At 59.8% G+C, this 12023-nt stretch overlaps 2 protein-coding genes across 2 annotated transcripts in view; one reads left to right on the top strand and one right to left on the bottom strand.

Moving 5' to 3' along the window:
- The window catches only part of MROH1 (maestro heat like repeat family member 1), a 90052-nt gene extending 82383 nt beyond the window's left edge, over positions 1 to 7669 (top strand). The window contains exons 33-43 of the mRNA XM_008069989.1: positions 260 to 425; positions 970 to 1166; positions 4278 to 4415; positions 4786 to 4900; positions 5409 to 5555; positions 5716 to 5904; positions 6317 to 6472; positions 6543 to 6677; positions 6748 to 6850; positions 6940 to 7005; positions 7382 to 7669. Coding sequence (XP_008068180.1) covers positions 260 to 425; positions 970 to 1166; positions 4278 to 4415; positions 4786 to 4900; positions 5409 to 5555; positions 5716 to 5904; positions 6317 to 6472; positions 6543 to 6677; positions 6748 to 6850; positions 6940 to 7005; positions 7382 to 7467 — 1498 coding nt within the window. The 3' untranslated portion in view covers positions 7468 to 7669. The remainder of the gene's footprint in view (positions 1 to 259; positions 426 to 969; positions 1167 to 4277; positions 4416 to 4785; positions 4901 to 5408; positions 5556 to 5715; positions 5905 to 6316; positions 6473 to 6542; positions 6678 to 6747; positions 6851 to 6939; positions 7006 to 7381) is intronic.
- Positions 7670 to 7813: 144 nt separating this feature from the next.
- Positions 7814 to 12023, bottom strand: part of BOP1 (block of proliferation 1) — a 30816-nt gene continuing 26606 nt past the window's right edge. The window contains exons 4-16 of the mRNA XM_021718558.1: positions 10550 to 10704; positions 10347 to 10464; positions 10160 to 10261; positions 9878 to 10090; positions 9639 to 9800; positions 9488 to 9568; positions 9351 to 9420; positions 9137 to 9269; positions 8881 to 9061; positions 8517 to 8805; positions 8337 to 8421; positions 8141 to 8248; positions 7814 to 8064 (exon numbers count right to left, since the gene is read on the bottom strand). Coding sequence (XP_021574233.1) covers positions 7911 to 8064; positions 8141 to 8248; positions 8337 to 8421; positions 8517 to 8805; positions 8881 to 9061; positions 9137 to 9269; positions 9351 to 9420; positions 9488 to 9568; positions 9639 to 9800; positions 9878 to 10090; positions 10160 to 10261; positions 10347 to 10464; positions 10550 to 10704 — 1851 coding nt within the window. The 3' untranslated portion in view covers positions 7814 to 7910. The remainder of the gene's footprint in view (positions 8065 to 8140; positions 8249 to 8336; positions 8422 to 8516; positions 8806 to 8880; positions 9062 to 9136; positions 9270 to 9350; positions 9421 to 9487; positions 9569 to 9638; positions 9801 to 9877; positions 10091 to 10159; positions 10262 to 10346; positions 10465 to 10549; positions 10705 to 12023) is intronic.

Here is a 12023-nt window from a genome sequence, read left to right as displayed (position 1 = left end):
CCTGCCTCAGATCCTCCATGTACAGGCCCAGATTTTTCCCCTCAGACCCCCAGGAGTCAGATGTAGGAGTGAACTCAGATTTGAGATCAGGAGGCCATTTTCCCTTTGGCTGCAGCTGAGTATGGTGGGCATGACTGAGCATTGTGAAGCCTGAGTCCTCGGCACCAAGTAGGTGGTAGGCAAGGACACCTGGCGCAGGTGTCAGTGGTGCTGTGGCCAGCAGTGGCCTTGAGGTGACCCTCCTCCTGCCCTGTTCTAGCCACACCTGCACACTGTGGCGGGCACTGGCCGTGGAGCCCAGCCTCGCCACCCGGGTCCTAGAGCTGCTCCTGGAGAAGATAAGCAAAGATGTGCCATTCAAAGAAAGCCGGGCCTTCCTGCTGGGCAGTGCTCCTGACCGTGTGGCCACACTGCTGCCCCTCTCGGTGAGTGGGGACTCCAGGAGCCACCTCAACACACTGTTCCCAGGTGCCTGTGCTCCAGGGTGAGGCACCCCCATGAAGCAGCCTGGGCACCACCTCCCAGGCACCTGGTGACTGCATGGGGTCTGGGAGCTCTAAGCACAGGCTCATAAAGGCCTCACAGGTGTTGGCCCCCAAGGGAGACCACTTCATGTTTTATCCTGTGGGGAGAGGGGGTGGAACAGCTTGGCAGTGTTTTACGCAGTAAAGCAGTAAAGCAGCTGTGAGAATTTCTTCCTCCTCCCTTCTGAGGAACTAAGAACAGATGGTCTGAGGCCCATCCCCATGAAGGCCAAACTGCCCCTCTGTCTCTGCCTCCTGTCCTCAAGGGCCGAGCTGCACAGGGGCACACCTTATCCAGTCCTCCTACTCTTCCCTGGGGATTCACAACCTCCATTGCACACAGTGCATGCTAAGAGAGGCATGGGCTTGTTTGGGTCCTGGGGTGCATGGCCTAGATTTTGCAGTGGCCCAGAGGAGGACGGCCCTTTGCTGGCTTCTCCCCCAGGCCACCTGTGCATTGTACGAGGTCGTGTCTGCTCCAGCATCGGGGCCTGCAGTGCATGAGCTCTATCCCCAGCTGTTTGTGGCACTTCTGTTGCGCGTCAGCTGCACCATGGGTGTCCAGCTGCCCCGGAACCTGCAGGCCAGGGAGAGGAGGGGCACCAGCCCAGCCCCGTTCACCAGAAACTTGGAGCCCTGCAGGTAACTGGGTTCTCTCCTCCTGTCTGCAATGCTGGTTTGTAAGCACAGGTGTTTGTATGTGTGTGTGTGTGTACACACATGTATATACATGTGTGTGCACATGTAAGGTGGGGAGGGGACAGCACCGACTCTCTAGCTCTGAGGAGAGGGTATGAAGGGCCAGTGGCAGATCTTCTAAATGGTGGGAGCCCAAGGGTGAGTCTGCTCCCAGGGAGCTGGTGCCTTGCCTGGGTGCAGGTCATGTCCATACTTCTCATACTGAAAAGAAGGTCTCCTGTTTGTGGCCTCCCTGGGCTCTCTTCTCGCCTCTGTGTAGGCAGGTCAGCAAGTCTGTGTGGCAGTGCAGGCTTCAGGCAGCTGGTGGGGCTTTGTGGGGGAGCTCAGGTAGGATGAGGAAGTTGTCTTTTTTCAGAACGTGGAGCTGTGGGGAGTCTTGAATGTGAGCTGGGTCTGACCATGGAACTGTCCTGGCAGAGCAGCCTGGGCTTGTGCTCATAGCCCAATGCAGTAGGAGTTGCTGATATGCTCCAGGCCCCCTCAGGGGCTTTCTTCTTCTCTGGCTGTCATTGGATTTTGGAGTCTGGCAGTCTCTGAGTGGACTCTGGGTTCTAGGGCAGGAGTACAAAGGATGGGCAAAGTAGAGCCGCATGCTGTCGGTGAGTGTAGAAGCCAGGCCAGGCCTGCCATTCCCAGAGCTTTAGCAGTCTCTGGGGCCATTCCTGGGTTGACATTGTGGCATCTTAGGGTACACACAGACTCCTGGGGCCATAGCATAAGCAGAAGAAGCTGACAATCCGGGCAGGCCTGGCAGTGCCACTTGACCCCCAGGGACCATGAGCCTGACAGGGAGCTCTGGGTGCTACTACCCATCCTTTACTGCTCTGACTCTGTCCCTCCCAGGTGTCTGGATTTGGGTGTGCACCTCAGCCCAGGATGCATGGGAGGACAGCCTCACTTCACCTTTCCACCACACAGGACTGCTCAGCCACAAGCTGGCTTGTAAACTCCAGTGGAGACGGGCACCAGGGCCTGCTTGGTTCCTTGCAGACTGAGTGGAAAATGTGGATGGGGACGTAATAGCCACTCGTCCCAGGCCTGGCATGCTGGGAATCAGCTCTGTCTACCTGTGAGGTGTGGGGCTGCAGGCCTCACACGCCATGCCCGGGTGTCCCTGGGCTGCACACCCTTCAGGCTGGGCCTCTTGCAGAGCCTCGTGGACAGGCCATCAGCCAGTGGATCAGACCCTCACCACATAGACAAGGGAGAGAAACCCTCATCTAAATTGTTAACCTATCCTTAAGCCAAACTTGCACTTCCCCTTAGATTTGTTGTAGCCGGCCACAATTGCTAAATGCGCCATTTGCAGGCTGGAGTGCAGCCCCTGGTCCAGAGATCTGCAAAACCTAGAACAGGATATGGAGATGGTGGGAGAGCTACACTTGAGACAGACCCTGGCTTGAATCACAGGGTCCAGCTGGAATCAGCTGTGGCCCCACAAGTCTTCACTCAGCCTGTGGCTGGCCCAGCCTGCATCCTCATGGAGTGCACTGTGAACACCTGACTAGTGACCGCAGTGACTGGTGTGGTACTTTGTCTGCATGTGGTCAGTGTTGGCTGCCCCTTATCCAGGGATCCAGGGCTGGAAGCCCCTTGGCATGCAGGCCCTCTGGGCTTGGAGACCAGACCCTCCCCTGACTGGAGCCATGGGACTCCTAGGATACCAAGAGCTGCCTTCTAGTGCTTTCTACAAGGGCAAGGAGCCCCAGAGAAGATGGAATCTATGGATCTTCGTCAAGGGCTGCATTAGATATTGGCCCAGCTGCTGGTCAGCACCAGATACCCAGAGACATCCATAGAGACAGTGTGGGACTGGGAGCAGGCCGCTGGAATCTGGTTCCTGGGCTGTCAGGACTCCTGGGCCTCCTCAGCTCCAGCCCAGCTCTCAGGCTGAGGTCCCTCAGCCCTGCCAGTCTGACTGCCCAGAAGCCTCATGGGACCTATCACTGAATCCCAAACACATGCTCCTGTGCCCACCTCACCCTTCTCCCTAGGCCCCATCTGTATGAGGGCCCCAAACAGTATAGGCCAGTAAAGCCTGTGTTCCAGCCTCAGTGGAGCCACTTGCTCCTCCTGGGCCTGCCCTACATCGCAACATGCCACAGCTAGGCAGTACAGCTATAGCCACTCGCAGTCAACAGAGCCCATCTTGGAAAGAGGACCTGTGGGCCAATGCCTGGCAGTACAGTGGATGCTATTACCGCAGTCACAGATGTTGCCTCATGGCGGGGCAGCACGCTGCCTGTGGTGTCCTCCTGTGGGCCAGGAGCTCATGAGATTATGCCTTGTGGACACAGACGTCCACAGGTCAGTGTAGGGCCTGATGTGTGAGGCAGCCAGTGGGCAGGAGAGCTACAGAAGGCCCTGCCAGGTGGGCCTGCAGGCTTCAGCTAGGTTCTCTTGCTTAGTCACCTGCCAGCCTTGTCAACATGTAGGATTGGTCAGGGACCTGGCCTGCCATCCCTTTTGGCAGGCCCTGGGGTCTCCTGGGATAGATATGATTGTACAGCTGTGAGTACTCCAAGATGACTCAGAGGCAAGAACAGGCCCAGGGGTGGGGGGCTATGGCATGGCCCCTGGGGACTAGCAGTGTGTAAGTTGGCTGCAGGCCTACTGGTAGGTAGAACGTTGGAAAGAGCCTGCAGTATGATGTGGGCTTCTGCTGATATCCTGGGGCCATGGTGCATCCTTGTTATGACTGTAGTCCTGGGTATCTAGAAGGAAAGGCTGGTGCAGCCAGAGGCTTTGTCTGTGCCCAACTCTGAGGCTGGTGGCTACGTGGCCACAAACTGACCTCACTAGCTCGACCCAGGCTGGGTCTTTGCCTCAGGCCCCTCATCAACCCTGAGGGGCACGCAGGGCCTCTTGGGAGATTGTCCAAAACCTGCTTCCCAGAGGATGGGATGGGCACTATGTGTGGACATGCATGAAGCATGCAGACTGGCAAGTGGCTTACCAGGGCCTCTGGCTCAGGTGGGAGGAGTGTGCACAGCTCAGCACCCCACCCACGGCAGGTATGCCCCCTGCTGACTGAGCCCCTTCATAATCCCACAGCTCTGCAGTGGACGCTCTGCGGGTCGTGCTGCTTCGAGGTGGCAGTGAGGATGTGGTGCAGTGCATGGAGCTAGAGGGAGGCTGGGAGCTGCTCAGGGCCTCGGCAGGGCACGAGGAGGGGACCACCCGGCTGGCCAGGTGAGCGGCCCCAGCACAGCACAGCCTTGCAGTTGGCCGAGTTCCAGCTGGGGTCCTGTTCAGGGACCTCTGGGGGCCTTGGACCCACAGGAAGCACAGAATTCAACAGGTCAGGTGGGGGCCCCAGTGTCACACAGGAGCCGATGGGACCAGAGTAAGGAGCAGCCTGTGTAGCAGTGTGGGCACAGGGGACAGGGTCAGCCTTGCATGTCAGATGGTGTCCTGGGCTCTCACCCAGCAGAGACTGGGGAGAGGTCCTAAGAGGTGGGCTCAGAGGGGTGTGTGGTGTGTCTGGGAGGGAAGCAGTTCAGTGCAGCATCCAGGGTGGGCACCTCCAGCCCCTGCACCTCTCGGTTGCCTCCTCCCCCAGGGCCATGGCCCAGTGTGTGGGTCCCCGGCTCCCCCAGGTGATGAAGGCTCTGGTATGTGCACACAGCAGTGCTTACGAGATCCAGAGGGTTACCTGCACAGCCTTCCTGGCTGAGGTAGGAGTCTTATGGGGAGAGAAGCTGGGTGTGAGGGTGGGCCTCCTGCTGTGGACTGACAGAAGGTACCCTTATCTGCCCACTAAAAGGGGCCAGTAGGGTGAAAGGGAGCTCTCTCTCCCCTACCCAACCTCGCTCAGTCCCACCTGGTAATAACACCATCACTGTGCCCAGCCTACACTAGACAGAAGCTCCAGGTCTACAGCTGGGCCAGGCCCTGGGTGAGGGCAGTCCAACAGCCAGGGCCCTCCCTCCCCTGCTCCCTTGATGGCAGTTGTTTTGGCCCTCATAGCCACTGATGCTGAGAACTTACCCAAGGTATGCAGTAGGGAGTCAACAGAAATGGGGGGCATTGCCAAAGATCCGAGGAGGAGGCAGGCCTTCAGCCATGCACTAGGTGCCTCATATCTGCTGTACCCAATGCAGGGACATTCTTTGGTGTCTTGGGCCTGGGCTGGTCAGGGTCGGGGGAGCCCCTAGGGGTCAGTCACAGCACCTCTGCCTTCAGTTGCTCAACAACAATGTGGTCAATGACCTGATGCTCCTGGAGTCACTGATGGACAACCTGGCAGCCCGGCAGAAGGATAAATGTGCCAGCGTGCGGCGGCTGGTGCTCCGTGGCCTGGCCAACTTGGCCTCTGGATCCCCTGACAAGGTAGGCTGGCTGCCAGTCCCTCTGGGACCCAGGCTGCATGGCTGTGGGCAGTGGGGGCATGCATGGAACCAGCCCCGTGGACACAGCTCTGGGAAGGGATGGGCCTGCAGGGTAGCAGGCTGTGACTCCAGGACCCAGGCTGAGTGTAGGGGATCCCCAGGTGCGGGCACGTGGCCCACAGCTCCTGACAGCCATGATCAACGGGCTGGACGACGGGGATGACCCACAGAGCTTAGTGGCCTTGGAGGCCATGACAGGCCTTGCACGGCTGCTGCACCTGGTGGAGCCCTGGGACCTACGCTCAGTGTTGCTGCACGTCGCCATCCGCATCCGGCCCTTCTTCGACAGCGTAGGCTGGGCCAGGGAAGGGGAGGGCCCTAATACTCTTCGCCCCGAGCCAAGCCCAGGGCCCATTCCTGCCTCTTCCCCTCAGAGCCTTAAGCCTCTCCCCACTTTGCTCAGTTCACTCTCCCTATTGCTGCCAAATAGATCCTTGGAGTACAGATCTAAGCCTACAAGGGACACACTGCTTTGCTGGGCCTGGCACTCCTCCTACACTCCCCTACACCTGTCGTCAGGGGTCTTTTCTCGTCAACCTGTCATTATTCCCAGGTTCCCAGCCCCTCCTGGCCTGTGTCAGGCAGGGGCATCATCTATGGCATGGGGCAAGGAGTACAGCCCAGGGAGGGGCCCTAGCATGGATGGCCAAGCCCACAGGAAGGTTATGCCTGTGAGGTGATGCTTGCCACACTGCCCCCCAGGAGAAGATGGAGTTCCGGGCAGCATCCATCCACCTCTTTGGGCACCTTAACAAGGCATGCCATGGAGCCTGCGAGGACGTCTTCCTGGAGCAGGTCATTGGCGGGCTGGTGCCCTTGCTGCTGCACCTGCAGGACCCTCAGGCCCCTGTGGCCAGTGTGAGTAGCCAGTGGGGCTGGGTGTGGGCAGCCTCAGCCGGATTCAGTGCCTCAGCATCCTGCCCCTCAGGCCTGCAGGTTCGCCCTGCGCATGTGCGGCCCAAACCTGGAGTGTGAGGAACTGTCGACCACTTTCCAGAAGCACTTGCAGGAGGGTCGGGGCCTACACTTTGGGGAGTTCCTCAATACCACCTGCAAGCACCTGGTAAGGGGTAGTTGGCACAGGGTGGGCGGTGCAGCCAGGCAGGGCCGGATTGACTGAGGTCTCCTCACAGACATACCACTTCCCAGACCTGCTGGGTCGTCTGGTGAGCACCAACTTGTTCTACTTCAAGAGCAGCTGGGAAGACGTCCGTGCCGCTGCCCCCATGTTCACAGGTGAGCACTGCCCTCTCTGCATGCCCACCCTTGCCTGACACCTCCCCCCAGTGCCCAATCCTCGCCCCCCACATCTTCCCCTCTTCCAGGGTTCCTGGTGCTGCATGCAGAGCCTGAGCACCGGCCGCAGGTGGACTTGGACCAGCTCATCTTGGGTGAGCTTCCCTCCCCACCACAGGTCCCAAACTTGCAGGTTCTGCTGGGGCCCCGCTGACCCTGTGGGTACCCGCGGGGACTAAGTGATTTTCCTGGATTTCAGGATTTTTTCCCTGTCACTGGTGACCTCATCGTCTCTAGTAATTCACGGAAACTTCTTAACTGTTCCAAAAGAGCTTAAAAAACACTAAAAAAGGAAAAACTATCTTTCCGTTGGCTCCTAAGCCCTCCCAGCAGAGGCCTGTCTGTCAGGAGAGAGTATGGCCCACGCGCAGACTTGGGGCCTGCCGAGGTCAGCCCCCAGGCATGGTGGCTGGGAAGGGGGGCGATGGAAGTCTTCAGAGGCCCCCAGGCAGCCTCCTTCTCCATCCACAGCACTCCAGCTCCTGCTCAAGGACCCAGCCCCCATGGTGCGCACCAGGGCTGCAGAGGCCCTGGGTCGCCTGGTGAAGTTTGCCTGAGGCTCCAGCCAGCACCTCCTGCAAGCAATACCCAGCTAGATTCGTGCCTGCTCAGATAGGGCCTCTGAGAAAGCCTGCCTGGACCTGGGTCAGGGACTGTTGGAGATCAAACCTGAGCCTTCAGTGAAGGAGGTGCTGAAGGCCAGACAGGATGGAGAATATATGTGCCCAATAAAGCCATCTGCTCTCAGTGATGGTGGGATAGAGTGACACAGCCTCTCCTAGGACAGGCTAGAGGTGTTCTGGCCCAGAGTGCCATGCCCCTCCCCCAACCAGTTTCAGAAAATTAGTGGGGTGAAGGCCTAGCTTGTCAGGAACCCCAAATCAAGAAGGTGGGAGTGCCAAGCAGCAGGGCGAAAAAGTTCTATTGAAGATTCTGAGCACATGCGCCCTGACCCCCAACCCCGAACAGCACTGCTGAGAGGCAGGGCAGACCAGTGTGGCTATGAGAAGAGGCGGATGGTCCCATCTGCCCCTGAGGAGAAGACCCATGGCTGGGTCGGATGGAAGATGACATCCAGCACACCCAGGTCTCGGGTCAGCGTGTGTCCCTTCAACACTTTGACGGGCACCAGCAGTGGGTTCTGCAGAAGGTCGCTGTGGAGAGAAGGACAGCTCAGGGCACAGCTGGACAGGTCCCTTGGGGAGGGGCCAGTCAGGGGTCGGCACTCACTTGTATACCATGCCGTGGCAGACTATGATGCTGCCATCATCTGAACCAGAAGCGAAGAGTGGGTATCGTGGGTGGAAGGCCACAGCCCTCAGGGCCTTCTTGTGGTGCCTGGAGATGGGGGGGCTGGACTGAAGGCACGCTCAGGGCTGGAGGGAGGGGCCCAGCCAGCTGCATCCACACCCCTACCTCTCCTCACCTCAGCACCTTGTATGGCTTGGTGGAAAGATCCAGGTCAAACCATACCAGCTTGCTGTCGTAGCTCCCACAGATGATGTTGTCACCTAGGAAGCCAAAGGCAGTGATGGGGGCAACCCACCACACCTTAGGGTACACTACCCCCACCCATGCAGGGTGTGCCGTCCCCTGACATCCTCACCTGCAGGGTGCACTGCCAGGCTGGACACCCACTTGCAGTTGGGCATCAGCTTCTTGGTGAGCTCCTGGCGAAGCAGGTGGTAGAGGCGGACACTGCGCTGGGAGGCCACAAGCAGGAAGGGCCGGGCAGGGTGGAAGGCCACACGCTGCACCAGTCCATGGCTGCGGCGGAATGGACTCTGGCTGCGGCGCCGACTCAGCTGGTGAATCAGCACCTGAGTGTGGCCCTGGGTGGCCAGCACCACGGCCAGGTAATCCCCACGCCCATGCCAGGTTACCTGTGTCACTGGCTGCAGGAAAGCAAGGCTGGCATGATTGGCTGAGCCAGGCCCCACATGCCCTCCTATAGCCCCCACATCCCATACCTGGCTGTGGCAGATACGCAGTCGTAGGCCCCTCTGACGCTCCTCCTCTGAGGCTTCCAGCCAACTGGCAGGCTGCAGGGTAGGCTCCTCAGATGGGGTGTAGGCTCCCAGCAGCTGGTCAGTGCTGCCTGCCACCAGCCGGTCTCCCAGAGTTGGGTTCAGCAGCAGCACTGAGTCCTCCCTGTGGGTCAGGCCAGACATTAGCCCCTCAGCACCATGCCACCCCTTGTGTCCTTACACCCCAGGCCCCACTTACACAGCTACAGCCACCAGGCAGATGGTGGGGTTGGGGTTCCAGGCCACACTCCTCACCACGTCACCCACAGGCACCGTGTTTAAACAGCGGGCGGTGGCCACCTCCCAGAGCCGCACTGAGCCATCATCAGAGCCTGGATACAACAGAGAGGGCTCTCAGCGCCTGGCCCTCCCACCCAGTCCCCCAGCTCAGGGCTACCCTAGCTCAGGCCCACCTGAAGCCAGCCACTGGCCCTCCGGGGACACAGTGAGGCAGCGGACAAGGTCACTGTGGCCCCTGTAGACCTGCGGAGGAGGTAGCAGTGAGGAGACAGACATGGAGTACATGTCCCCCTTCCCAGTAACCACTTACCAGCGCTTGGCATGTGGGGAAGGGCTGCAGGTCCCTTGGCCGAGGCAGTTTGGGAATGAGGTCTTCAGGGTCCACATTCACCTGGGGCAGGAGAGCACCTAGTCATCCTTGTTTGCCCCTCACACCCCCCAGGCGTGCCACCCTCACATACCCTCATCTTGCGCTGTCGTGGGCACAGGTACAGATCGAGGCAGCGCTCAAAACGCTCCTGGATGAAGCGGCTGTAGGCAGGCACAGCCCGTAAGCTCGGGAACTTCTGCGGCAAAAAGCTGAGTTTCCTCTCGCTGGGCTCCTGCTGCTCCCACACTAAACGCTATAAAAGTGGAGAGTTGTGGGTGAGCCAGGAACACACGGGCTAGGGCCCAGACCTCAGCCCCAGCACAGGCCTACCTCTTCCTCACTGAGTAGATATTCAGGAGGTGGATTGTATGACTCGGCATGGCCAGGTAGGGCCAGCTTGGGTGCAGGTACATGCATCTTGTGGCGCCCCAGCACAGCATTGGGGTCCTCCTGGGCCCACAGGTCATAGAAGCTAGGGGTGGAGTCTCGGGGCCGGCGAGGCTGGATCCAGCCCATCTTGATGGCGTGTACCATGCGAGAGACCTGTACAGACAGCCCAGGTCAGGGCGGGCAGCACAGAACCCGTGCCCTGGGAGACAGGGCTGCTCCTACCTTCTCCTTCTCCACCAAGGATGGGATGAAGCTGCGCTTGTCGGCTGGGCGGTTGGTCACTGGGTGGATCATGATGTCCCCACTGAAGAAGTCCACAGCTGGCTGGAGGGACAGGCATGAGCATGTGGGCTAGACAGCAAGGCCCTGCTGCTACCTCCAGACCCCCAGGCCAGCCACTACTACCTACCTCATATGGGTCAAAGCTTGCATCTCCAAACTGGCCCCGTTGCAGCCGCCGCACCAGGGCCACCTGCTCATCAGTCAGCCTCAGGTCACGCCCTGTCATCCGGTCCTGCACAGTGCGCCTGGGGGCCCACCCGCCAGTCAGACCAGGCTCTAGTCCCACTGGCCTCACCCTCTCAAGCTCACCCCAGCACAGTAGCCTCTCACCAGTAGTCAGGATCATCCATCTTGTCCAGGAACTGGTCCAGTTCATCCCGGGTCCGCAGGGGTTTATAGATGCGCCTGCCATCCAGGTCATAGCCCACGTGGGGGAAATCATCGTACCACTCCAGAGGCACATTGCCCACTGTGTTTCGGATGTCCTGCAGCCATGGGCCACCATATCAGCCCTTGACCCTACTAGGCCCATCCCCACTTCAGGCAACCCAGGAGGCACAGATGAGGAAGGTAAAGGACGAAAGTATCAGCATGAGCCTCGAGCACCCCGAGGACAGTCAGACCCCAACACGTGCCCTTTCCTTGGCCCTGGGGCCTGACGTGGCATGGCGGCCGGCACTGCCCCCCACCCCGCCCTTGGAGGCGCCAGAGCTGCACCTTCACATTTTCCACTGAAGTGGTGCCAACCCCAGAGCTCCCCCCTAGATGGATTCCTTGGCCAGGACTCTGGGCAGCCACAGACGGGGATGACCTCATCGCCCGTGGGCTCCCTCCCCTGGCAAGGGCCTTAGGCAGAAGTGGGCAGCTACAAGTCAGGGGTTTGGGGGAAGACCCCATCTCATCTATTCCATAGGGAGGTAAAAGCATCTGTGTCCTACCCTGCAGGCAGCCGAAGACCACCCTCCAACCGCTACTGGTCCTGCCCCCCTTCCCCAGGCGGGCAGAGCAGCCACATTCCTGGACACACATTCCTGGTTGCAGCCCCTGCCAGCCACCACCCTCACTCCTTCCAGCCTGGGGACTGCTGCCCAGGCGGCCGCTTCCTGCAACAGTAGCCACAGGGGGAGGGGCCCAGACAAGACAGAACACAGCTGGGAGCCTGAGGCCCCCCTGCAGCAGGACAGGACCCCTTGGGCTCCATCAGGTTCACTTCCAGGCACTCTCCCGTGCCCCTGCCCACTGCTGAGAATGTTCTTCTTTCCATGGGGTGGGGGGGCCTCTAGCATTCCCCAAACCACATGGTCATCCCCAAACTGGATGGATCGGTGTGTGTGTGTTTTGAGGGGCCTGGTGGCCCTGGGAAGGAACTGGGTGTTATCCATGTGTTTCCATTCCCCAACCTGGCCAAGAAGGAAGCCTATGGGGAGCACACAGCAAGGGAGCAGGGACTGGGGGCAGTTTCTCTGAAGCTACAGAGCTGGAATCAGATGAACAAGAGCTGGAGAGGATCTAGGAGGTACATCTTGTGCCAGGCTTGGGGGGCAGGTGCGGGACAAGCAGGCTGGGCTACCTCACAAAGAACCACTGGGGCTGGGACTGAACTCCAGCCCCTCCATGCTCCTCTATGCCCGCCCCCTGCATACAGCCTGGCACAGACAGGCCCCAGTGCACATGGGAGGGAGAGGCAGACAGGGTGCGGTCAGGCACTGGGGCCAGGGCGGCTGGGCTAGCTCGGTTATGCCAGGGGAGAGTGTGGGGTCGTGGGTCCCCTGACCTTTCTCCCTGTGCTGAGGAGGAGGGTCAG

Source organism: Carlito syrichta, unplaced genomic scaffold (genome assembly GCF_000164805.1).
Source record: "Carlito syrichta isolate Samal-C Ts95f unplaced genomic scaffold, Tarsius_syrichta-2.0.1 Scaffold312719, whole genome shotgun sequence".
NCBI lineage: Eukaryota > Metazoa > Chordata > Mammalia > Primates > Tarsiidae > Carlito > Carlito syrichta.
The sequence above is the reverse complement of the archived record's forward strand: the minus strand, read 5'-3'. Positions and strand labels throughout refer to the sequence as shown.